At 31.9% G+C, this 24,906-nt stretch overlaps 1 protein-coding gene across 8 annotated transcripts in view; it reads right to left on the bottom strand.

Annotated features, from left to right (window-relative positions):
* Positions 1–24,906, bottom strand: part of CNOT2 (CCR4-NOT transcription complex subunit 2) — a 102,665-nt gene that overhangs the window by 67,896 nt on the left and 9,863 nt on the right. For 4 of the 8 annotated variants that reach the window (XM_039866001.1, XM_039866005.1, XM_039866006.1 and 1 more), the window contains one exon: positions 179–321. The exons of 2 other annotated variants lie outside the window; for them this stretch is intronic. In XM_039866001.1, the coding sequence (XP_039721935.1) occupies positions 179–226 (48 nt within the window). In that variant the 5' untranslated portion in view covers positions 227–321. Of the gene's footprint in view, positions 1–178; positions 322–24,906 lie in introns of those variants that run through there. 2 more of the 8 variants (XM_039866000.1, XM_039866004.1) reach the window with 1 other exon arrangement.

The following is a 24,906-nucleotide window of genomic DNA, read 5'->3' as shown; positions in this document are numbered from 1 at the left end:
TTGAAAAATGTCTGCAACTACTTTAACTGTCAAATCCAACATATATATTTTAAATTATAACCCAAATTTTTCAAATTGAGGTCTATCCAATCTGCTGGTTCCAGTTAAATATAACACATTAAACAGTTCAATGTAGCTATATGACCAATAGAGAAAAAGGAAAAAGAATTGGGCTTACCTGGTAGTTTCTTTTCTCAGATAATGTATGTCCATCAGTCCTCACCATAGAGTCGTGTCCTTTCCTCACAGTACTGGAGGCAATCAAACAGAACTGTCACTCAAGGGTCGTGTCACAGGAAGGACCGCCCACCAGTTCTCCCTCTAGAGTGGAATTATCCAAAAGCCGTCAAAATTACTAACATGTAAATATATGAACATTAGCAAAAATATCTAATATGATACATATAAAACAAAACAAAAACAAAGCGTACATTTTTTATATACTAACTGATATTCCTCTTAACCATCTGAGGAAGGCTAGACTGGCCAATATACTTTGAGATCGAAATTATTAAATACAAAAAACTCTTCCTTCCTACTTCTACTCTCTCCAATTAAAACTGTCTGCCAGACCTCACACAAACAAGGAAGAAACTTAGAGTAAATAAAAATGAAGTGTACAAAAAAGTACAGCCCTCGACTGATCTATTTCCTTTAAATAATATTCTCCTGTCTCAGAAATAACCAATTAATTCAGATTATGCCATTTAATTTCAAATCCCTTGCCTCCCCAAATGCTTACTTATATAACATTCATTCAGTTTATGACATTTATTCCTATGCTATAAGATGAAACGTTTTTGTGATGATTAATAGATGCACATCTAACTTGATAATTAAAATCTACTCCAATGAAGAGTGCTCTAATAGAATCTGTTTTACTATTATTATTACACTACAGCAGAAAAACAACAGGGCTTGTTTCTTAACCTGAACCAAGATAAATAAGTCCAAAATGACTGGACACTGTGTACACCAGTTACAAAAATATCATTGAAGCAGAGGTGATGGTCACTAGAGATGCTAACTAAAAAATGTAAATTGAAAATGAGAGATCAAAAATCTTTAAGTGTTATCTACAAAGAATTTATAAGTATACATTTTTAAGACAAATGTTTCTCAACTAAGTTTTAGTAAAATGCTTACCCTAGGGAGATAGTTAAGTATAACTATTGATCTAATAATAGTTGCTAACCACTAAAAATACATTCTAATTTAGAGCAATTATTTAACATCATATAAAGTTTACTTTGGAGAGGATAATAAAAACATTTAATTTAAATTCATAAAAAGTATGAATCAATTTTATTAAAACCAATAAACACAGACACACATACATACATATGGATTACCTCTAAAAAGCAATCTAATAAAGGCAGAAACATTTTCGAGGAAAACACATCATTAAGAATCAACATTATTACAGTTTTAAAAAGAATCCACATAATGAAAACTTATATTTAGTCTCTTGTTTTATGTTTGACCACAAAGTTAGTGAATGCCATACGCTGACTTAATTTTGATCATCTTACATTGTATATGTGTGCTGAAGTATTTGCCTGGTTCTATGGCAAAAATGTAATTGCTCATTACCAACTTTATATGTAGCACTGGAATTAAGTATGTGTCTCTCAAAAATAATGAAGGTTGTTTTAAAGCATAAGTATATTTACTACTATAAATGTAATTCTTACCATCTAGCAAGGAATTAGGTTATTCATAAAGTTTAATGAACTTGAAGACAAAGCAACAGAAAAATTAAACAGTGAGAAAGGGGACTAGGAAAGAAAGGAGCTGTGAGACAATATCAAGTGACACAGTGAACTGTTGGACAATATCAAATAGGCTTAACATTAATGTAACTAGTATTCCAGAAAGAGTGGAAGAGTAGGAAATATAAAAAGCAAAGGGCAAATTTTTCCTAAATTTGACGAGAACTGTAAACTCACAGTTTCAAGAATTTCAGCAACCACCAAAAACAACAAAATAAATACTTCATCATTTTAGAGTCAACCTACTGAAAAACAGTGATAGAGAAATCTTAAAGCAACTAGAAGGGGAAAAAAATACATACAGAAAGAAATAACAAAGATGGAATGACAGCAGACTTCTCATCAGAAACAATGCAAATCAGAGGAGAGTAGATCAACATTTTTAAACTACAGGAAGAAAACAACTACTATCAACCAAAAAGTCTAAATCCAGCTAAAATATCTTTCAAATTGAAGACAAATATAGCCACTCCAGAAAAGTTAGGCAGTTTTTAATGACGTTAAACAGACTTATCATACAACTCAGCAACTGTGCCCCTGGGTATTTACCAAATTGAATTATGTTCATATTAAAACCTATACATGAATGTTTATACCAATGAGGATGCCCTTCAAAAAGTGAACAAACAAAATGGTACATAATACAATAGAATTCTATTCGACAAAAAAAAGAACAAGCTATTATTAATTCATGCAACATGGATGAATCTTAAATACATTTTGCTAAAGGAAAGAATCCAGGCCAAAAAGGCTACACATTAAATACTTCCATTCATGTAACATTTTGGAAAGGCCTGGAAAGGCAAAACTACAGAGATAGAAAACAAATCAGTAGTTGCCAGGGCACTGAAGAGGAGTGCAGGGGAGCAACTGACCAAAAAAAAAAAAAAGAGAGAGAACACACAGGGAAACTTTTAAATAAGAGATGAACTATTCCATATGGTACTGGAGTGGTAGGTAGCTTGACTGGTAGCCTGACGCTATGCATGTGTTAAAATCCACTGAACTTCACAACATAAAAAGTGAATGTGAATGTATCCAAATTTTAAAAATCAACTGTAACTATATTACAAATATATGGCACAGCCACACTGAAGGAGGTGGTATGAGAAACGGTGCTGACCTAAGTAACTGGGTGTTTTGACTATTAACTATAAGAATAAAAAAAGAACTCTAATAAACACTGTATTCTAATTGGTAAAGTAATTCCTCACAGGGCTATGGGTTAATAATTCTGAAACTACTATACATGCATACTGGACATAAAAAATAAGTAAAACAGATGGTGGTTGGTACGGGCCCAACTGTAAGAGGTTTCCCACTGTAAGAGAGGAAAAGTCACAGATAAGCAAGGAGAGAAGGCAAGAAAGAATGAAAGTCATGAACTACATAACAGGATACATTCTGAGAAATGCATTGTTAGGTGATTTTGTGGGAACGTCACAGAGTTTACTTACACAAACCTAGATGGTATAGACTACTACACACCTAGGCTAAAGCCTGTACAGCATGTTCCTGTAAAAAGCAACACGAGATTAAATCAAGCCCAAGAAAATTATGTAATCAAGAGACGCAGTAAGCACTGAGATACATAAGGTGCTGTTGACATAACACAATATACTGTTTTACAGCAATCTTTTTTAGAGAGTACTCTCTAAAATAACAATAAAAAGTATAGTATAGTAAATACATAAACAAGTAACAGTCACTTATTATTATCAGATACTATGTACTATACATAATTGTATATGCTATACTTTCACATGACTGGCAGCGCAGATTTTTCTACACCATCATCACCACAAACACATGAGTAACGTGTTGTGCTACGATCTTAGAACAGGTACAACATCACTAGGCAATAGGAATTTCTCAGCTTCATTATACTATTATGGGGCTACCACTGAATATGTGGTCTGTCATTGACTGAAATATTGTTATGCGGAGCATGATTATATGTGGATAAGAGTCAGACACATCTCCACCAGTAACAGTTTGTTCTCAATTATAAAGCACTTTAAATATAGATTGTAAATCATTCACACTGTTACAATAAAGTTAATTTCACTGGTGTGCTATATATCACTTAAAAAAAAAATTGGTAAAATGCCAGGTGGTTAACAGTATGTTAAAATTATATTTTAAAAAACAAAAGTTTGATAAAAAACGATATTTTAAAGTTTTTTTAACATTATAAACAGCAAATTTTGAAAAAACTCCAAACGTTTTGAATATTTGTAAATAAGTTAAAAAAGTTTCTTTAATCTTTTTAACAGAATAACAGAATTAAATTTCAAGAATGCAAAGTAATTCATGACACTTGTATCTCACTAGTGTCTACTTATGCAATAATTTCTCTTAAATTCAAGATATTTTTAGAATTATTGAATACATCAGTATAAATAAGAAATAAACATTTTACACCACCTTTTCTGTGCTGAAAAACCCTTAAAATAGATTGTCATGCTATCAGCTTAAAATCCAAAAAGAGGCCAATAAGGGGGAAAACATAAAGCAAACCTTAATGTAAAAAAAAAAAAAAAAAACCAATCTGGCTTGTTTCCTTAACTTAGAGCCTAATAAAAATTTAGCACATATTATCCAAATAATTACTAAACACCAATTTTCCTTTCAGAAAAAGGTTTCTCAAAACAAGAAATCAGCTGACCATGAGTAAAATCTCTAGAAAATATTTCAATGGAGAGGGGAAATAATTACTAACTTTATTCACCAAATCCTATTAAATTTTGGGTGTCACTTCATCATACAAAAATGTATACTTTGAATGGAATAGGAACCAGAAAATCTGAATTCTAGTATTAGCTTGATCAATTTCTCCTCTCTGGGCTCAGTTTTCTAATCTGTAAAATAAAAGGTTCAATTTAGATGAATCTTTTAAATGCAAGCAACTTGCATTTTTATATTTTATTTTAAAAATTACATTTGTATAATTTGATTTTTTAAATGTTTTCTGTCAAGGTAATCTACTAAGGAAAGTAGACAATTACAGCTGATTTTTTCCCCCATGTTTTCTTTTTATCTCCCACTTTATTACTCAATAGTACTTATAACTGTCTAAATATTTTAGAGTTTGAGAATAGTACCTAAAATACCTATATTTTGGTAGACATCACCACCATCAACTTCAAGCTACAATGTGAACTTAGTCAGCTTAAGATAGCTGAACCAGTTGAACAAGTTTTATTTTTTGATAAAGAGGACATTATATTCCAGGTTGCCTACTAATTAGAACAGATACTAGATGTGACCAATTTCACTGGCGCTCTATAAAAGTTAAGTAAATGCATTTAGCCATTATCTTTAAAATCTTAGGGTTTCTCAAATTCCAGAACTATGTCAAGCTACATTTTTTGTTAATAGATTATAATTACAATAATGTTATGAACTGATTTTTTGAAATTAATTTTAGGTTCAATTACATGGATAAATGTTTTCAAAATCTGGAGTAAAGAAACATGGGTAGGCAGAATAAAAATAAATAAAACTCAAGAATTTCAGTTTCATACCAAACAGTCTGGGAAAATTGCCACATTGACTAAAAATAGTTTTTCTGAATGTTTTAATAATACAGGTTTTATGGGTCTATAATTAACATGTAAAATGGAAAGTTGCCTATATTTATAAAGAAAAACAAATTTTAAAATTCAACACCAATTCAACCAATTTACTCTCTGGTTGTCATAATTTAATGTTTTGTAACTTAATTTTGTGTGTCTTCTATTTTCTGTAGTAGTAGCCTTCCTGATGCACTACTTCTAACATATCTGGGTAGTTCTCTCACATATATTTCAAGGATTCTAAGCACCTTATACATAGAATTTACTATAAGTAGAAAATCAGTATATCTGTCTAAAAGGCCCATCATTTCAAGACAGAAATTTTAAAAGTCCTAAATAAATAAAATGAAATACAAGAGAGTCCTATTAAACTTAGATGACAAAAGTTCAATAATTTCTAAACCACAGGCATGAAAATTAAAAGCTCCTTATTTGTTTTAGATTTAAATGAAACTGGGGTAAAGATAAAGACAGTTGGGTGTCCTTCTAGTCTTCCAGCTTCCTGAAATTTAGATGTTTACACAGATTGTTTAACCTCTGCATAATTCAATTTCTTCAAATAAAAATAGTATCTGCATTGTCTAGCTTATGGCTATGATCAAGTAAGTTTGTGAACTAGATTTACAATATACAAAAACCTCATTTAAATAAAGTTGTTTAAATTCATTAGAATAGACTACCAGATGTGACCAATTGGAATGTGTAAATAGCCAAACTATGAATACTTACTAATTTTCTGCAAGGTTAGAGCTAAAGAGTATATTAAAATTAATGAAATGTTTCAGAACCTTTCATTATAATTGCTAAAAATCCATGAGTGTTACCAAAGATTGAAGTAGCTACTGCCAAGGCAGTCAGTCCCTCTAGAGTAAGACCAAGTCATATTAACCTCACATCTACTGTGGAAAAGACACACTGGTCCTATTAATTCAACAAAGGACCTTATAATCTATAAGTAAAACTCCTTAAAATATGTGTTCCCTTCTATTGTCTTATATCACCAACTGAACATACCACATGTGAACCACAGAAACCTGAAAATTGCAACACTAATACTAACAATTTTTATAGGTAATAATTTTTCTTATAATAATTTATAAGTTATTAGTTCTATTGGTAAGACAGCAAAAAACTGACGACTGCTTAGAATTACCGAATTCATAATGATTATGCTTACCAAATTATCTCAGGAAAAAACGATAGTCATGTGATGGGGGAATTATGTGCTTCTTATAAAAATCTAAAAGTTGCTCTTAACATGAATTAAACAAGCCAATTATATATCAAAATATATTTTTAAATCTCAAAACTAATTATTTTTAGTTTTCCTAACAAACTATTAAAATAAAGCTTAAGTAAAAACAGAAAAGAATAATTCTAGCTATCTATTTAAAGACAACATAATAGTTAATGAACACTAACTAAATGGACAGTTGCCCAATCCCTCAAAGTTTAGTTTTTGTAAAAGACAAAGGGGCAACTGGTACACTACTTCTTGTGAAGTGGACAAGGGAATGACCAGAGATGCGCTGCAGAACATTGGTACATGACTGCGTAGGGCACTCACTGAAATGAAGAGACAATAGGCATATGAAAAGAGGACAGAAATAGGCTAACGGTTTTATTTATATCGCAGGATGCACATCAGAATCACCTGGAGAGCTTTTTTTTAAAAAATACTGATGTCCCCCTTCCTTGCCCTTATTTTAATTAACTGGTCAGGGATGGAACCTGGTCATCAGGTGCTTTTAAAAGTGCACCAGATGATTCTAATGTACAACCCAAAGGTTAGGACTGTCAGGATTAACTGTACAGAAAAATGAAATTCAAAAATATTTTCATCTCTATGTTAAATACTGAGCAAAAAGAAACACTATATATTTATAAATTGATTCCCTACGCCTGCCAATGTGCCCTTTCCTTGCCTCTTACTCTACCTCCGATAAATAATGCTAGGCCTTAAACATTAATTTTTAAAATGTTTTTAAAGCATAAGACTTCTATTGTTGAAATACATGCATTCTAAGTTCAGAAGTGGATAATATTAAAAAGTAGATGCAAACGTTACAGTAGAACTTTATTAGAAGAAATTTCTAATTAAAAATTCCTCTAATAAATGCAATATTTAGGTTTTTAAAATATGTCCATGTTTTTAACATTCCTTGCTAGAAATGTAATATTAACTATCATTTGCCAAGTATTAGGCACTGTGCACTGAACACTTTACCTGTATTATTTCTTTTAATCTTCAAAATAACCTATAATATAGATATTACTATCCTTTTTCTACAAATGAAAAAACTTAAACTGAGAATAAGGAAATTACGCAAGGTCAAGAGCTAGAATTAACAGGAACAGAATTTGAGCACGCCCACCTGACTTGAATCATAGCCACTGTGCTTTGCTACCTCTCATATGTATATATTTTCTTTATGAAACCATAATTGGTATGATATATATATCATACATATCATATATCTATATGATATCTACCATACCAACTATGGTTTCATGAAAAATGAAACTATTTCAAGAAATTCTGGCTGTTAAATAATACTTCTACTCAAAAGTGTCACAATTCCACTACCACAAAAACAAACAACCAAAACAAAAAACAAACAAACAAAAAAACAGTGAAGGGGAGACAAATAACATATTAATCAGCTGGAGATTCAAAGTTCAGAAAGACCCTAATCAGGAGTATAGTACCTACGATATCCTTTCAGAAACAGCTTTAGAACTCAAGCGGAGAAAAAAAAAACAGGCAGCCATTGCGCTGTAAGGCAAACAGCTAAATTGTTTTGTTCGGTTTTAAAGCTGGCTGATTATTTTGTCGACCGAGGTCTTTGTGTTTACCTCAGTCACAGAAATGAATAATTTAATGCATCTTATCTTTATACAATTCTTTCAGAAGGAGGCTTCAAAATTCCTTCAGAAGTCCACTTTCTACATGTCTATTACCTGAATCCTCATTCAACCGACAAAATTATTCCTTGTCTCATTGATTTCCTTTCCTTTACTCTTTCCTACAAGAACCATGTGATGGCCAATTTGGTCTAGGCACCAAAACATTTTGACATCTAAGAGTCAGAGAGATTAGATGCAAAAGAAACAGAGAAAAACAAAAGAGTGTGTGGTTAACATCTTGAAAGTTTACTGGGAAAAGTGGTCCAAGGAAGAGTGTAACCAATCGTTTCAAATGCTTGCGGGGTGCAGGGTGTGAAAATCTTTGGATTTAACAGCATGGAAATCACTTGGTAATCCTGATGAGTACTTTTGGCGGAATGTAGAAATAAAAGCACTGATTGGATTATGTTGACAAAAGAACAAGAGGAGAAAAATCAGAGTCAAAATATATCTTTTTCAAGGAGTTTTACCATAAAACTGAGTAGGAAAATGGGGAACAACTGAAGGAAAATGTGGAGGCAAGAGAAGCCTTTTTATAAGATAGGAAAACTTACAGTATGAAGGAGAAAGATGATGGCTCAAGAATAGAAGGAGTATTGGAATGACTTTGAGCAGGTGTATATGAAATCCGTAAGAGAGATTGGCCTTAGATATAACATCAATAAAAATAGAGAAAAGATAGTAAATGGGTATAGAGTTAGGTAAGTGGATATATCTATAACTTTCGTAAGTATGGAAGCTCTCATCTAACTGTTTTGTATTTTCTTAGTAAAATAAGAAATAAGATCATCAGCTGAGAGTGAAGATATAGCAAAAGGTGTTAAGAGATTTGAGGAGGGAGATAAAGGTGTGAGATACTTTTTTAAGTGGGAGAGTAAAGAGATTAAAGAGATTAGAGGAAATACAGTGTAACTGCCAAGCAGCACTTGAGATTGGTGTTCATTGCTGTGCTCTTCTCCAGCCACATGCAGCTTCCGGGATGCAGGAACAGGATTTAACCAAAGATAGTAAAATGAAGCATGAGAGAGGCAATGGTATTAAGGGCACAGACGAAGCAGTGATTATGATGATGGGTGAGAAAAGAAGTGAGGGTATATCTTGACATTTGCCCGCCATACTGGCTTTCTAATTCTTAAACACATCAAGTCAGTTAGCAACTTAGGGCCTTTACAGCTATTTCTCCTTTTCAATGAATGATCTTGCTCCAAATCTTCAAATGCCATTATTAACATCTCTGCTTAATTATCTCTTCAGAGATAATTATGTGTTCAGTCTCCTCTGAACATTCACTATACGAATTTTGTCCTTATTTATTGTCTGTCCCCACCCCTTAGAATGTAAGCTCCTGAAAGAGAGGAACCTTGTCTATTCTACATACCACTATTAACATTAGTACCTAAAATAGTGTCACCTAATAGATACACTTTACTGAATAAATGAATCACATAAAACATACTAAATCTTTTACTAACTTAAATTTTATGAAGACATTATTTTCCTTAAAAAGACTACAGGAGAAGTATCTCGTCTAATAAGACGACGGGTTTATTTTATTTTACTTTAGAAGGTTCATTTTAGAAGATGGCTACTGCAAATACCACTCAAAAGTAACACATACTTTTAAAATATAAATGTACATATACTCTCCTTGATATTTTGATGCAGGCCCAGGCTTTTTCTCTGAGTTTAGGATTAATAACTAGGTTTTTATATATTTTTGTATAAATCACATCTATTATACTTCTTTGAAGATTTTCCATTTTGATTTGGTTTAAACTGAACAAGAGCTTAAAAGGGGTTTAACAGAATCTTTCTGAATTTTTACAAATGTTTTCTAAATTTTTTAATAACTGTCTCAGCATAGTGGACAGTCCTCGTTGACTTCCTAACAGTCCTTCTCCCTTGTGATTGCCATGGTCATTTAGATGTTCAATCTTTCCCACATGATTTAAGGGAATACGCGGATCAGTCTTAGCCAAAATAATAATGCTACCACAACACAATCCCCCCTCCAACACTTGTCAGTAACTGGTTTATGGAAGGGTATTTGAATCAATTCTGGCTAGTAAGAAATGAGGGGAAAACTGATGGAAGGATTTTAGGAAAGGGGGAAAATACAGCCCCTCTTTTCTTCCTGCATTGCCATCTCATAAGCAGAATAAGAGCGAGCTATGTAGAATCTTACACTCTAACGATGGCAGAGCAAAAGGAGGGAAAGAATCTGGCCCTGGTGTTAATCACTCAGCTGTTGCATTAACCAACACAAAAACAGCCATTTCTCCAGATAATATGAGAAAATAAATTACTGTTTAGTTGAAACAAAAGTTTCCTAATCCTTTAGGCTTATCCAAACTTAAATAATCCTTTAGTAATTTTTAAAGCATTTTATGTAGACTTTCCAAAGCATCCACCTTGCTTTTCACTGAAACAGTTCTGTCTATACTCATATTTCATTAGCTCAGGTCACACAAACTAAAAGTTACATTAACACCGGTGTAAAAACAACTGACTCTTGGGCATATAACTAACCCAGTAGGAGAAAGGGTACAAGAGAAAATATGAATTGTTCACTAGCTCTACGTGTTCAGAATACTCTGAACTACAGAACTTGAACACAACGGTTTGAAAGAACTGTTTAAGTGGTTTGTTAAGGATATTGGTTGCAACCACATCTGTATACATGATATGTTCTCTCTATAACAAATAGATATTCTCTAAGAGTGGAAAGCTAAAAAGTCCTACAAAAACTTAGGACATATGGTTCTAGGAGAGAAATTAAAAAGAGTAAACCTAGAATCAAACAAGTATGAGTCTATTCAACCACAACTCCAGCCAAGCAGCATAGTAAGTGATAAAAGAATGCAAAAATTATAAAGAACCTTTATCCCAAAATGTGTTGTTTTACTGCTAATGAACTGACAATACTGACAAATTTCCACAATTTAAAATTTTCAGGCAATAGAGACAAAATGTACTACTTGCTTTATTTGTTTAACAGCCAACTTCCATTTTATCATGTCATATTAAGGATAATTATAGCACTTTGCTATTTATAAGGGATATTTGTATTCCTTTTTAAGAAATACTAGACAAATTATTTCAAATAGGAATTTACCAGAAATTCTGAAACAATTATTCAGTACTAAAACAGCCAAAGATCCTTGATGCTAGTAATTGCACACTTTTCTAACTTCCTTCCAAAAATATTTACTGAGCTCTACTATATGCCAGGTAGCAAATAAAGAGGACTCAATGAGAAATGTCATAAAAACACACACAAATGAAGAACTTATTTCTGAAATAAGAATTCCATTTGTACAGATCTTGAGGTCAGAAAATAATAGCAGTAATATTCAAATCTTTAATAGTAATATTCGTTCTCTAAAATATGTATTTAATATTTATTAAATATAATTTATGTTTACCTAAAATACAGCAGACACTAAATTAAATATGTTGGTAGACTGATTAGAGCAGTTCTTAACCTGGGTTCTTCAAGTCCTCGGTCTGTTGATCTAATGCAGAAGGTAAATGAACTTGGATGAAGAAAAAAATTACATCTTTATTTTACTAACCTCTAATTGAAATTTAGTACTTAATTAAAAATGTATATAAGAAGCTCTAGTGGTACTACCTGTACCTGTGATTCTGTTACTATTAGAAACTACAGAAATTTTCGTATCAGTTTATTTGTTTCAAATTTCAAATTATTTGTTCATTATTAGTTTAGAAATATACAACATGGGTCTTTGTTAATATGCACAATATTGAATTTATTTGATATTTCAAAGACTATTCTAAAATAATTGGTATCTTTATTAGCATATGTATTTAATTTTGCACAATTAAAATATTATTTTAGAAGGGGTCCACATACATCACTAGAAAGCCAAAGGGGTTCAAGGACCAAAAACAGATAAGAATTACCTGGATTAGAATATAAGAGCATGGATTAGGTTGTTTGCAGAGGGTAACAAAAAGCATAGTATTTTAAGAACTTGAAAAAGCCTGAGATCATATTTAGTTGAAACTCCTAGTTTTAGATAAATTGTGGTCTGATGGGAGCAAGTACCTTGTTCAAGGCCACACACAGCTAGTTAGCGACAGAACCAAAGAAGGCAGAATCCAGGTTTTCTGGTTCATAATACAAGGCTCAATCAACTTTGATGTGACCTGGCTATAAGAAAGCAAGACAGGGCAAAGATAACTCTGCAAATGCCAAAATGTTATTAAGGAAAGAAATAAATTATACAAGAAAAAAAGCCAGTCTGAAAAAGAAAATGATGGGTTGAGGTGTTAAAGCATTTTGAAAATAAATTCTATAGGATAGCATGCCAATTCAAATAATGAAAAAGACTAGCCAGAAAACAAATAGGTGAGACCCTCTTTGCATAATGAACCTGCAAAAACATTCCAAACATCTGAATATTTCAAACCTTTTTAAAATATTGTCCTCTGTCCCACTTTTCAAGAAATATGCACTTGTCTGTTTTTCCACTTCGTAGAGAGACATGGACAAAGTGAAAATTTTACTTTCCTCGTGATCTACAATAAGTACAACAGCGAAAGCACAATAGTAAATAGCATATAATAATAGCTGGTAACCATGTCAAGGAAACAAAAAGCAGGGACTGAGACTAACTGAAGAGTCTGTGAACCACCTAAAGACGGTAGTTGCTACTTCTCAAATCCAGCTAAATGCTACCAAGAAAAGAACTGTCGACCTAGAATTCTAGGTGGAACGAAAGTATCCTTCAAAAATGAAGGTGAATAAAACGCAGTTTGATTTATCATGAGTGGACTTATTCAAAAGGAAATTTCCTTGGACAAAGAGAAATCAAGCCAGTAGAAAACTTAGAATTTAAGAATGAAAAACAACAAAAATGGCAAATATGTGGAAGCGTTAATAGATCAGCAGTTGGCAAACTTTTTCTGTAAAAGGCCAGCCAGATAGTACACATTTTCAGGCTTTGCAGGCCAAACAGTCTCTGCTGTAACTAATCAAGTCTGTACTGTAGCACAAGAGAAGCCACAGACAATATATAAACTAACAAGGAAGGTGCGGCTGTATAAAATAAGATTTTATTTACCTAATAAAGTAGCAGGCCAAATTTGTCCTGCAGCTGTAGTTTGCCAATCTCTGTGATAGACTACTCTTTCCTGCTTAAATTTTAAAATATGTGATCATTTAAAACAAAATTTACATCATTGTCTGAGGAAGTTTAGAACCATGCAATGTACTTACTACTTATGACAACCACAACATAGAAGATGGTGAAGAAATGGAACTGCATTGGTGAAAAAGACTTCCACATTCTACTTGCAGTGGTAAAATATACATTGTAGTATAGTGTAGTGGGTTGAGTTGTGTACCTGAAAATGATATGTTCAGGGTCTAAGCCCTGGTACTTCTGAATGTAACCACACTTGGAAATAAAGATTTTTCAGATGCAATCAAGTAAAGAGGAGGTCATACTAGATTTGGGAAGACCCAAATCTGATGACCAATATCTTTATAAGAAAAAGGACAGGGAGACATAGACACACACAGAGGGAAGTTATATTCTAGTCATAAAACCTTAACAAACTTAAAAAAGATTGAAATCATTTTAATTTCAAGCCCCAAAGTACTAAAATTGGGGATTAAAAAGGGCACATTAATACCAACCTTACAGATATAGAAAAGATTACAAAAGAATAATATGGACAACTGTATGCTCACAAATTAAATAACTAGATAAAATGGACCAATTCCTAGAAAGTCACAAACTACCAAAATTTACTCAAGAAGAAATAGTTAATCTCAATAGACCTATAACAAGTGAAGAGACTGAATTAGTAATTTGAAAACTTCCCACAAAGAAAATCACAGGTCCAGATGGCTTCACTGGTAAATTCTACCAAATATTTAAAGAAAATTAATATAAATTCTTCACAAATTTTTCCAAAACATAAAAGCACATGGAACACTTCCAATTTAATCTGTGAGGCTATTACTGCTCTACAAACATCGAAGACATAATAAGAAATGAGTAGACTAGTATCTCTAATAAAAAGAGACAAAAATAACAAAAAAAGTACTAGGAAACCAAATCCAACAATATATAAAAGGGAATATATGCCATGACCACGTAATGCAATACTTGTTCAACATCCAAACATCAAATGATATAATACACCATATTAATCAAAGATAAAAACCAAATGATCATCTCAACAGATGCAGAAAAAGCATTAAAAAAATCCAACAGCGCTTAGTGATTAAAAACACTCAACAAACATGAATAGGAAGAACTTCCTCCAACTGATAAAGGGCATTTAGGAAAGAACTACAATAAGGCTGTCCACTCTTATGACTTCTATTCAACACTGTACTTACTGAACATTCTAGCCAGAACAATGAGACCAGAAAATGAAATAAAAAGCATCCAGATTGGAAATAAAACTATATTTGCAGACGATATGATCCTGTATATAGAAAATCCTAAGGAAGCTGTATATAGAAAATCCTAAGGAAGCTACAAAAAAAAAAAACAAAAACAAAAACAAAAACATTAGATTTTATAGCAGTTTAGTAATAGTTTAGGTTTTAATAATAGTTTAATGAGTTCAGCAAGGTTGCATAAATATGCAAGAAACAACTGCATTTCTAACAACAATCCAAAAATGAAATTAATAAAACCATTCCATTTATAAAGCATCAAATAGAATACTTAAGTATAACAAAAGTACAAAACTTTCCCAGACAAGAAAAAGCTAAAGGAGTTCACCATCAAACCAGTATGACAAGAAATGTTAAAGGAACTTCTTTAAGAAAAAAGAAGGGGAAAAAAAAGTTAAAAATATGAATAATGAAATGGCAGTAATTACATTCCTATCAATGATTAAATGGAAATGGATTAAATGCTCCAATCAAAAGATAAAGAGTGGCTGAATGAATAAGAAAACAAGACCCATACATATGCTGTCTACATGAGACCCACTTCAGATATTAGGACATTCAAAGACTGAAAGGGATGAAAAAAAATTATTTCATAAAATGAAAACAAACAAACAAAATAGACTTTAAATGAAGGCTATAACAAAAGACAAGGGACTCAGCAATTTCACTTTTGGGTATTTTTCCAAAGAAACCCAAAGCACTAGTTTGAAAAGACATATGAATCCCTATGTTCACTGCAGCATTATTTACAATAGCCAAGATATGGATGCAACCTAAGTGTCCATTGATAGATGAATGAATAAAAGGTGATACATATATACAATGGATATTAGCCATCTTAAAAATGGAATCTTGCTATCTGCAATATCATTGAGAGAATATTTTGCTGAGTGAGAAAGACAAATACCATGATTTCACTATGATTTCACTTAGATGTAGATTTTAAAAAACAAATGAACAAACTAAACAGAAACAAACTCACAGATACACAAAACATTTTGATAGCTGCCAGATGGGAGGGGGTGGGGGATGAGAAAAAAAGAGGAAGGGATTAAGATGTGTAATCTGCCAGTTATAAACACAGTCATGGGGATGTAAAGTACAGTAGAGGGAATATAGTCAATAATATTAAAATAACTATGTATGGTGTCTGATGGGTACTAGACTTATCGAGGTGATTACTTCTTAAGTTATATACATGTCTAAATGGTGTACACCTGAAACTAATCTAATATCCTTTATCAATTGTAATTGAAAAATTAAAAAAATTATTTTAAAGTATGAAACATTTTGAAAACTATAAAATACTGTTGAAAGAAATTAAAAATGAACTATATAAATGGAAAGACATTCAGTGTTCACAGATCAGATTTAAAACAGCAATACTCTCCAAAGTGATCTACTGATTCAATACAATCCCTATCAAAATTCCACTTGGCTTAGTTGAAGAAACTGATGAGCTAATTCTAAAATTCACACAGAAATACAAAGGACTTGGGCTAATAAAGACAATCTTGAAAAAGAAAAACAAAAGTTGGAAGATTCATACTTCCCAGTCTGAAAATTTCACATTGTAATCAAGATATACTGACATTACAACAGACATATAGATCAATAAAATAGAATTGAGAGTCTAGAAATAAACCCTCACATTTTATGGTCATTTCATTTTACACAGGATATGAATATAATTCAATGGGGAAAGTATAGTCTTTTTAACAAATGGTAGGTACTGGGACAACTTGATATCCACATGTAAAGAATCAAGCTGAACCTCTTTCCTTACATCATATACAAGGTTAACTCAAGTGGTTCATAGACATACACGTATGAGCTAAAACATAGAAAACAGGAGTAAATCTTCATGATCTTAGGTTAAACAACGCCTTCCTCAACATGATAGCAAAAGCAAAAGCAACAACAAAAAACAACAACAACAAAAAAAAAAACCCAGTAAGCTGGATTTCATCAAAATTAAAATTTTTTGTGTTGTAAATACTATATAAAAAGCAAAAAACCCCAAAGAATGGAAGAAAAAATATTTGAGAAATCACATATCTAAAAATTTGTACCTAGAATACATAAAGAACTCTTACAGTTCATTAATAAAAAGGCAAACTAATTTAAATACAGGCAAAGAACCTTAATCTGAATAGACATTTCTCCAAAGATATACAAATGGCCAAACATGTACACAAAAAAAGTTAATATCATTAATCAGCAGGGTAATGTCAATCAAAACCACAATGAGATAAATGTCATGCCCATGTCTTTTTATTTTAAAAGACAGAACAATAAGCATTGGCCAGAATTTAGAGAAACTGAAACTCTCATCTACTGCTGGTGAAAATGTAAAATGGTACACAACTGCTTTGGACAACAGTCTGGCAATTTAAGAAGTTAAACATAGTGTTACTATATAACTAAACAATCACATTATGTATGCAATCAAAAGAAATGAAAACATAAGTCCACGAAAACATGTACATGAATGTTCATAGCAGCATTATTCATAACAGCCCAAAAGTAAAACAACCCAAATGTCCACCGACCGATAAACATATAAATAAAATTGGGTATATCCACACAATACTCTTCAGCAATATAAGGAATAAGATACTGATAAATGCTTCGATGTGTACGATCTTTGAAAACATTATGCTAAGTGAAAACAGTCACAAAAGATCACATATTTCACTCATATGAAATGTACAGGGTAAGTAAATGTACGAAAACAGAAAAGCATATCTGTGGTTGCCTAGGGTTGAGTGGAAGTGTGAGCTGAAGGAAATGGGAAGGGCCTGCTAAAGAGTGTAAGATTTCTTTTGGGGGTGATAAAAATGATCGTGGTGATGGTTACAAAGCTCTGTGACTACACTAAAAATCAATGAATTGCACACCTTAAGTGGATGAGTTAATACAGGGTATGTGAATTGTAACCCAATAAAGCTGTTACATAAAATAGTGTCAATCTGTGTAATCTACCATATTAACAGACTAAAACCCCAAGTGATCATATCAACTGACAGAAAAATTATTTGGCAAAATTTAACAACCATTCATCATGAAAACTTTCCGTCAACTGGGAATAAAACAGAATTTCCTTAATTTGACTAATTTACATCACTATACTTAATGGTGAAAGATTGAATTCTTTCACACTTTAAGACTGCAAATAAGGCAAGCACGTCCTAGGCAGTGCAATAATGCAAAAAGAAAAAAAAAACAAACAAGAGGCATGCAGATTATAAAGATACAAATAGGAAATTTTCCCTATATACAGATGACATGGATTGCCTGAGTGAAATATGCAAAACGATCCACAAAAAAGCTCCTACAACTACTGAGTTTTGCCCTATTACAAACAAGATCCATGTATGAAAAAAATCCTATTTGTATATGCTAGTATAGCTCCAAATAGGTCCCCCAAAATAAGATACTTAGGTATAAACATGATACTAGTTATTAATCTAATGAAATGTGCAGGAATCTATATGCTGAAAACAACAAAACACTGATGAATCAAATCAAAGAACTAAATAGATAGACATACCATGTCCAAGGATTGGAAAACTCAATATAATCAAGAGATCAATTAGGGAGACCCTAAATGATCTCTAGATTAATTAATACAATGCCAATCAAAATCCCAATGGTATTCTTTATAAGGAGAAACAGATTTCCACTGATTAAAAAAACAAATTAAAACCACAATGATATCAAACTCACTAGAATGGCTATATTCACAAAGACAATAACAAACACTGGAGAAAAAGTGGGAAAATTGGATTTCTCATACATTGCAGGTGGTAATGTAACACCGCTCTTGGTGCTGGAGATACAGACAAAATACTAAGTATAAATAAGGTAGGCAAAGTACCTGTTCTCATGAAATTTTCATCTAGTTAACAAATAAATGATTTCTGATGGTGACAACTGCTAAGACAGACAAGCTATTAATGATGCTGTGGTGAGGAATGGCAAGAGGTACACTACACGAAAGAAATCAGGAATGACCTTTCTGAGATTACAATTGATATGTCATTCGAAGGATGAGATGGTTTTATCAGTTATGTATAGGGAGTAGCTCACCTGTTCAATAAGAACTGAAAATATATTTCAATTTTTCATATTAAATAGAATGGTTTTCTATACTTATTGAACACATGTAACCACGAACAAGTGATTCTAATTTACAGATGACCACTATTACCATAAATTGTTTTAAGAAAAGCCAAGAACACTAATTTTAACTAGGCTGTTCAGTCTCGTCTGAAGTAAATCAACAATTTTCATTAGGTTTGATTTTTTTGAAATACTGAAATAACGAATGCACTCATTTTCAATGACCCTTTTGGGGTATAAGGCACTCAAGATTAAGAACCATAAGCCTAAATGAAAATGTTTCTAGTCTATCTGAATGCATAAAAACCAAATACTAGTTTTGGGGAGTTTGTCTGTTTTGCCATGTGTTAACCACTTTAATATAAAATGTAATCAAAACTCAATTATAAAATTTCAAAAAGGCACAGAAAAACCAATTCAATTTCAAAGAATACTAGTTTTTAAGGATCATCTTTTAACTCATTTATCTTCAAAAGCACAATTTACTGTTATTATCTGACTCACCTACAACCTCACTTAATCACTTACAACCCCATTTAATCTTCCACCTGCACCTATTTCACTACTTTCTTGTACATTATACGTTTTCAGACTGAGACATCTTTTTTCCAATTTTCATCTAAAAACTTTTCCTACTGAATGTGTGATTATAGCATGTTTGGTTTAACCAGTTATTAATAAGACAATAAATCAATTAGACTTACTCTGTAAAATTTAAGAAAAAGTAGCATATTAACACACGGTAAAATTTTATAGTGGAAAAAACGGATACCCTTCACAATTTCATAGTTCTTATTCTAAATTTTCTATATACTGTACACAAGCAGCAAAACCTACTATTGTTCCTCTAACATTAAAAATTTTTCTTTTCATTCCAAAGGTCAAGTCTAATTTGATTAGAACACAATTAGGAGTAACAGACCATATTGATGTTTACAGTCAAAAGATAAACTTTAATAATGTTTTAGTTATTTAGGTAAGTTAAAAACTATCTTCTGGTCACACACACTACTGATATAATCTCCTAAAAACCACACAGTAACTCTCCTCAGGTCTAAAACCAAATAAAAATATTAATGTATTCAACAAACGTACAAACATTTCTATAATAAGTACCAAGCCCTAAATTGAACAGTTTTTTTTTTTAAATAAAAACATTAATAATCTCAAAAGTCCACAGTAAGGCATATCTTCTAGAGTATCTGGTAACAAGTCATCATTAAAATTTACCAAATGAATAAATGGTATGTGAAAAGTACCAACTACAGAACCCGATTCAATGTAATGCTAGTTTCCTAGCTGCTTTCTCCCCACTAGCATATTATTACTCTTTAAAATAACTATTCCTCAATAATGAAGAGTTAGATTCCTGATTTTCTTCTTGCTATTTTACTAGGCCTTCCAAGCTATTAAAAAAAAAAAGTTTAATAAGTTATAACTTTAATTATTATTTTAACTGGCAGAAACCTTCAATTCTGTGACCTAAGAGTAAACTAATCAAGACCTAAAAGTGATCACTTTCAAATAGATGAATCTTTTAATAAACATAAACATGTATTTCTTCAAACTACTAGAATACTAATAAAAAATATAAAAGTGCAATTCTATGGGACAATTTTGTTACTGGATAAAAAGCAGACACCAGGAGACACCAATGCCTCCAAATCACTATTGAATTACGCTACCATTTTTATAAGAGCTTAATGTTTGCTTTACATGTTTTCATACAGTACTTTAATACTTCAACTATTCAAAGTAGAATTATCTCCATTTTAAAAAAGAAACGGCTTCAGAAAGGTTAAGTAACTTGCCTATACATACAGGATGGTGGAAAAAGGATTCATGCTAAGGTCATTTAGCTCTAAACCTTGTGTATTTACCGTACCAAATATGCATTCATTCAACAAACACATTTCAGGCACCAGTTAGAAAGCACAACAAAATACTACCCAAAAGAAATGAATGTTCATTCAATACATGAAACAACAATGATGAACCAAAAATATTATGTTGAGCAAAAGATGTCAGACATAAAAGAATGAATACTGTACAATTCCACTTATTCAAACCTCTATAAAAAATTCTAATCTATAGTGACAGAAAGCAGATCAGTTGTTCCTGTGGCTATAAATGAGGACTGCCTGAAATAGTGGGGATGATGGAAATATTTTCAGCTGGATCATAGTGGTCAAACAAGTGTATAAATTTGTCAAAACTCATTGTAAAGGACACTTAAATGAGTGCCTTGTATTATATGTAATCTTCCTTGACAAAGTTGATTAAAAAATGAGAATGGTAAGAAAACCCTTGGGGGGAAGAATGGTATGAGTTCCTATAGACATCTAAATGAAAATGGGCTCTGCCCTAAGAAACAGTAAGATCTTAATAGATATACGTATGTTTTTCAAATCTGCCTAAAATAAATAGCATATTAACTTGCTTTAAAAAATTCTTAGTATAATAAATGTTTGACAGAAATCAGTAGTACTAGTGGTAGTGGTAGCAGTAGTTATAGTGATAGCATTTGCTTGCTTGGTCTTAATTGCCCTATCCTCTTACTACAAGATTAATTCAGCCATTTAAAATTTCCTAGGTTGTAGTTTTTCTGCAAGGAATTTAAGTCACATATGAACTTTAAAATGTTATACACTTACATTTTTATAATCTGATAATTGCGTTATTATCTTGCTTCTCAACTTAAAAGCTAGTTCAACAGATACAAGGATATTTTCTTTTTAAATAAAGACAGCAGCCACTCTTAGTGTCATAATTCAGAGCCACCGATAAATCTAGGAACTTCCAGCATTCCGAAAGAAACATAATGCATCAAGTTTCAAACTATGGCCTCCAACAGTAGGCCATGAAATCAACTCAGTGGGTCAAAGCTAACATGTTTAAAAACATGATACATAAAACATGTGAATGCATCTAGCAGTAAGGGAATTATTATCATACATAAGTACATTAACACTCACCCTGGATCCACACTTTGGATTCTGTTTTTGTTTGTTTTTTAAAAGTGAACGCCTCTAGAGATATGCCACAGCAAGAAGAATAATTGTGTCATGAAAAAATCATGAGCTCTGAAATCAAAACCCTAAAAAAATCTTAGTTTTGCCACTCATTAGTTATATATCCTTGGAGAAGTTAATTACAAGCTATTCTATAGAAGCATTATTTATTCAACTGTAAAATGGGAAGATTTTGACTAACTTTGTATTATAATTGAGAAGAGTACAAATGGCATCACTTTACTCAGAGCAATAGCCAAAACTCTTATGATGGCTTACAAAATCTTTCCTGACTTACCTCTGGTCTCCTACCTTTTTCTGCATCCACAGGCCATTATCCTTTCCCACTACACTCCAGCCACAAAGACTTCCTTGTAATTTTTCAATCATAAAACAGACATCAAATCTATGGCATTTTCTCTTAAGGCATTTGCTTCTCTTCCTCGAACCTCTTTCTCCTGGATATGCACAGGGTTGCTCCCTCACCACAGTCGCACTCAATCACCTTCTAGAGGAGGACTTTCGTAATCAGCCAGTTTAAATCTGGGTCCCACATATACTTCATACTCCCTTGCTTTCTTCTTTCTACACCCTTATCACCCACCATCTGCCATACTATGTTTTGTTTTTTACTTTACACTCCATATTCTTTTAGAACAGTGCCTGGCACAGAAGTTAAATAAATATATGCCAAATGAATGAATAAGTAACAAAGTATCTAACAGAGTATTTAAATGTTATTTTGCCTACTCCTCACTAGCAAACAACTTATTCTTGTTAAATTCATGCATGAATATCAAACTGAAGCCCTCCAGACAGCATAAACTTTAAGTGGTAAAAATCCAATCCAATTTTAATATTTAACATCTTAGCTACATTTTTAGTGTTCACACTGTAAATTAAAAATTAGGCAAAAATCCTCTTAAACTTTTACATTGTTAGAATTATGCAGTCTGAACCACTTCGTGGTCAATTCTGGCAATAGCACCTCAATATGTTAACCTCACTTAATATTAATGTGGTATTAAATATTTATTTTTTTACCCTAGAAAATATGGAATGATGCTTAGGAAAGGACGAGAAACAGAATTATAACTATTTTATTCTTATTCTTATTTTTATCCCTATTATTGGGAATAAAGGATACAAACAGAAAACACAAATTACACAATAAAAAAGATTCACTCTTCAGAAAAACAAAAAATACAAATTTTTTAAATTATAAGTTTATACTCTCTAAATTTAGGACCATTTTTTTTATAGAATCATACTCAGTGTCGTTGACAATAAAGTAAGAATTCACACATAACTGATGATAATGTAAATTGACACAGTTTTGCTATATGAAAAAAAGCAAGTAAATATTAAGTTTTGGGAAATAGCCTTCATACATTCAACAAATATTTGTCAGGTCCTCCTTGAGGTTTCAAACACACATTAGTGGTCAAGAGTGACCTGACCTCTTATGAGCTAGTGGTGGAATAGGGACCAAATTGAATGTTAGAAATCAAAGGAACTTAACTGTTCTTTTTCTGTGCCACCAATATATCAGAAATAAAACTATTTCTGAAATAATGTTAAAACTGTCAGTCAATTTTGTAAAAGCAAAAATACATATCTTTGCCATGTACATTATTTGCCCAAGGTTGGTATATACGATTAAAATTAAAAACCGTTTAATTAAACAATTTGGGATGTGCACTATTATGAAGAATGAATTCTCTAGTTACTTCCAGTAAACTCCAGCAAATAAACAAAAAGACTTTGGTATTTAAAACTTCCCCAAAATGTGTTAATAAATTACCTTTTTCTTAGAATAGTAAACTATATTGGACAGAAATCAATATTTGATGCCTGAGCATACTGCTGTGCCTGACAATGATTATTAAAACCATCGAAAATTATAAAGGGACATATCTTGACCATGATCTGCAGTTCTAGAAGCTTATGGATTTTATATTATAAACGTAAGTTTTATAAGTTTTAGATATGAATGTTGTCTTTGTTTCATTTTGGTTATTTGCCTGAGTTAATATGAAAAAATGGAGAAGCAATCAAACTGAAGATTTGGGGTAGCAAGAGCTCATTTTCTAGAGTTTCAGTAATGTTTTTAGAAGAAAAAAATACTTTACTTGAAAGCAGCTTTTTTTTAATAACAGTATGAGATTAATCAGCAGATCTCACAAGCACATAATATTTATTGGTCACTAAATTTTAGAAGGGTGATAGTAAAAACAATACCTTTTCTTTCAATGCACAATTATTTTCCCAATTCATTACTCTGAGATTCATTTTCCTTACTTTGCTACTGCAGCTACTCAGTACTAGTCTGTTTTCCTTATACAGTATTACTTTAATGATTCAAAAGGCTTAGTACCTAAGAGATCATACAGATTTAAAGGAAAAAAACAGTAAAACTTATTCATACACATTACATACACAAAGAGCATACAATATTCTGAAACTATTGGAATGACATTCTCAATGATCTAATCATAAATTACAAATTATTTTCATTTGTAGGGAAAACAATCATGACGGTCACAAAAATATGTTTGGCTGACAATGATAAAGAGAAAGCACACAAATACAGCTACAAAAAAATGAGAATAACCCAAAGAATGTTCACAATCTTTCATCCTTAATGAAGAGAGAATGAGGCAGACTTCCTGCCATATATACTTCTACATTGAAAGTATCAGGACTTCAGCGTGCAAAAATATCCAAGTATTAAATGGCCTACTATGATGAACATAGCAGAATCATTTTTTTCCTATTCTCCACACTTCCCAAAGTCCAGTAAGTCAGATTTTAATTTAATAAAAGGCAAGCCACATGAACGCAGCAGTACAAGGTAGAATGAATCACACAATTAAGATACTACTTGTTTCATTACAACCATTAATAGTAAAGAATCAATACCATAATACTTTCACATACTTTACAGCTAACCAAACACTTTTGCTTTCATTATCTAAATTTTCATCAGCAACTTTGGGAGGTATAAATGACTAAAAAGCTGAGGCTCTTCAATACTAATTGATCTGCCCAGACACATAGCTAATAAATTC

This window comes from Pteropus medius, unplaced genomic scaffold, assembly GCF_902729225.1.
Source record: "Pteropus medius unplaced genomic scaffold, Ma_sr-lr_union100, whole genome shotgun sequence".
Classification (NCBI taxonomy): domain Eukaryota; kingdom Metazoa; phylum Chordata; class Mammalia; order Chiroptera; family Pteropodidae; genus Pteropus; species Pteropus medius.
Note: the sequence above shows the minus strand (reverse complement) of the source record. Positions and strands in the feature narration are given on the sequence as shown.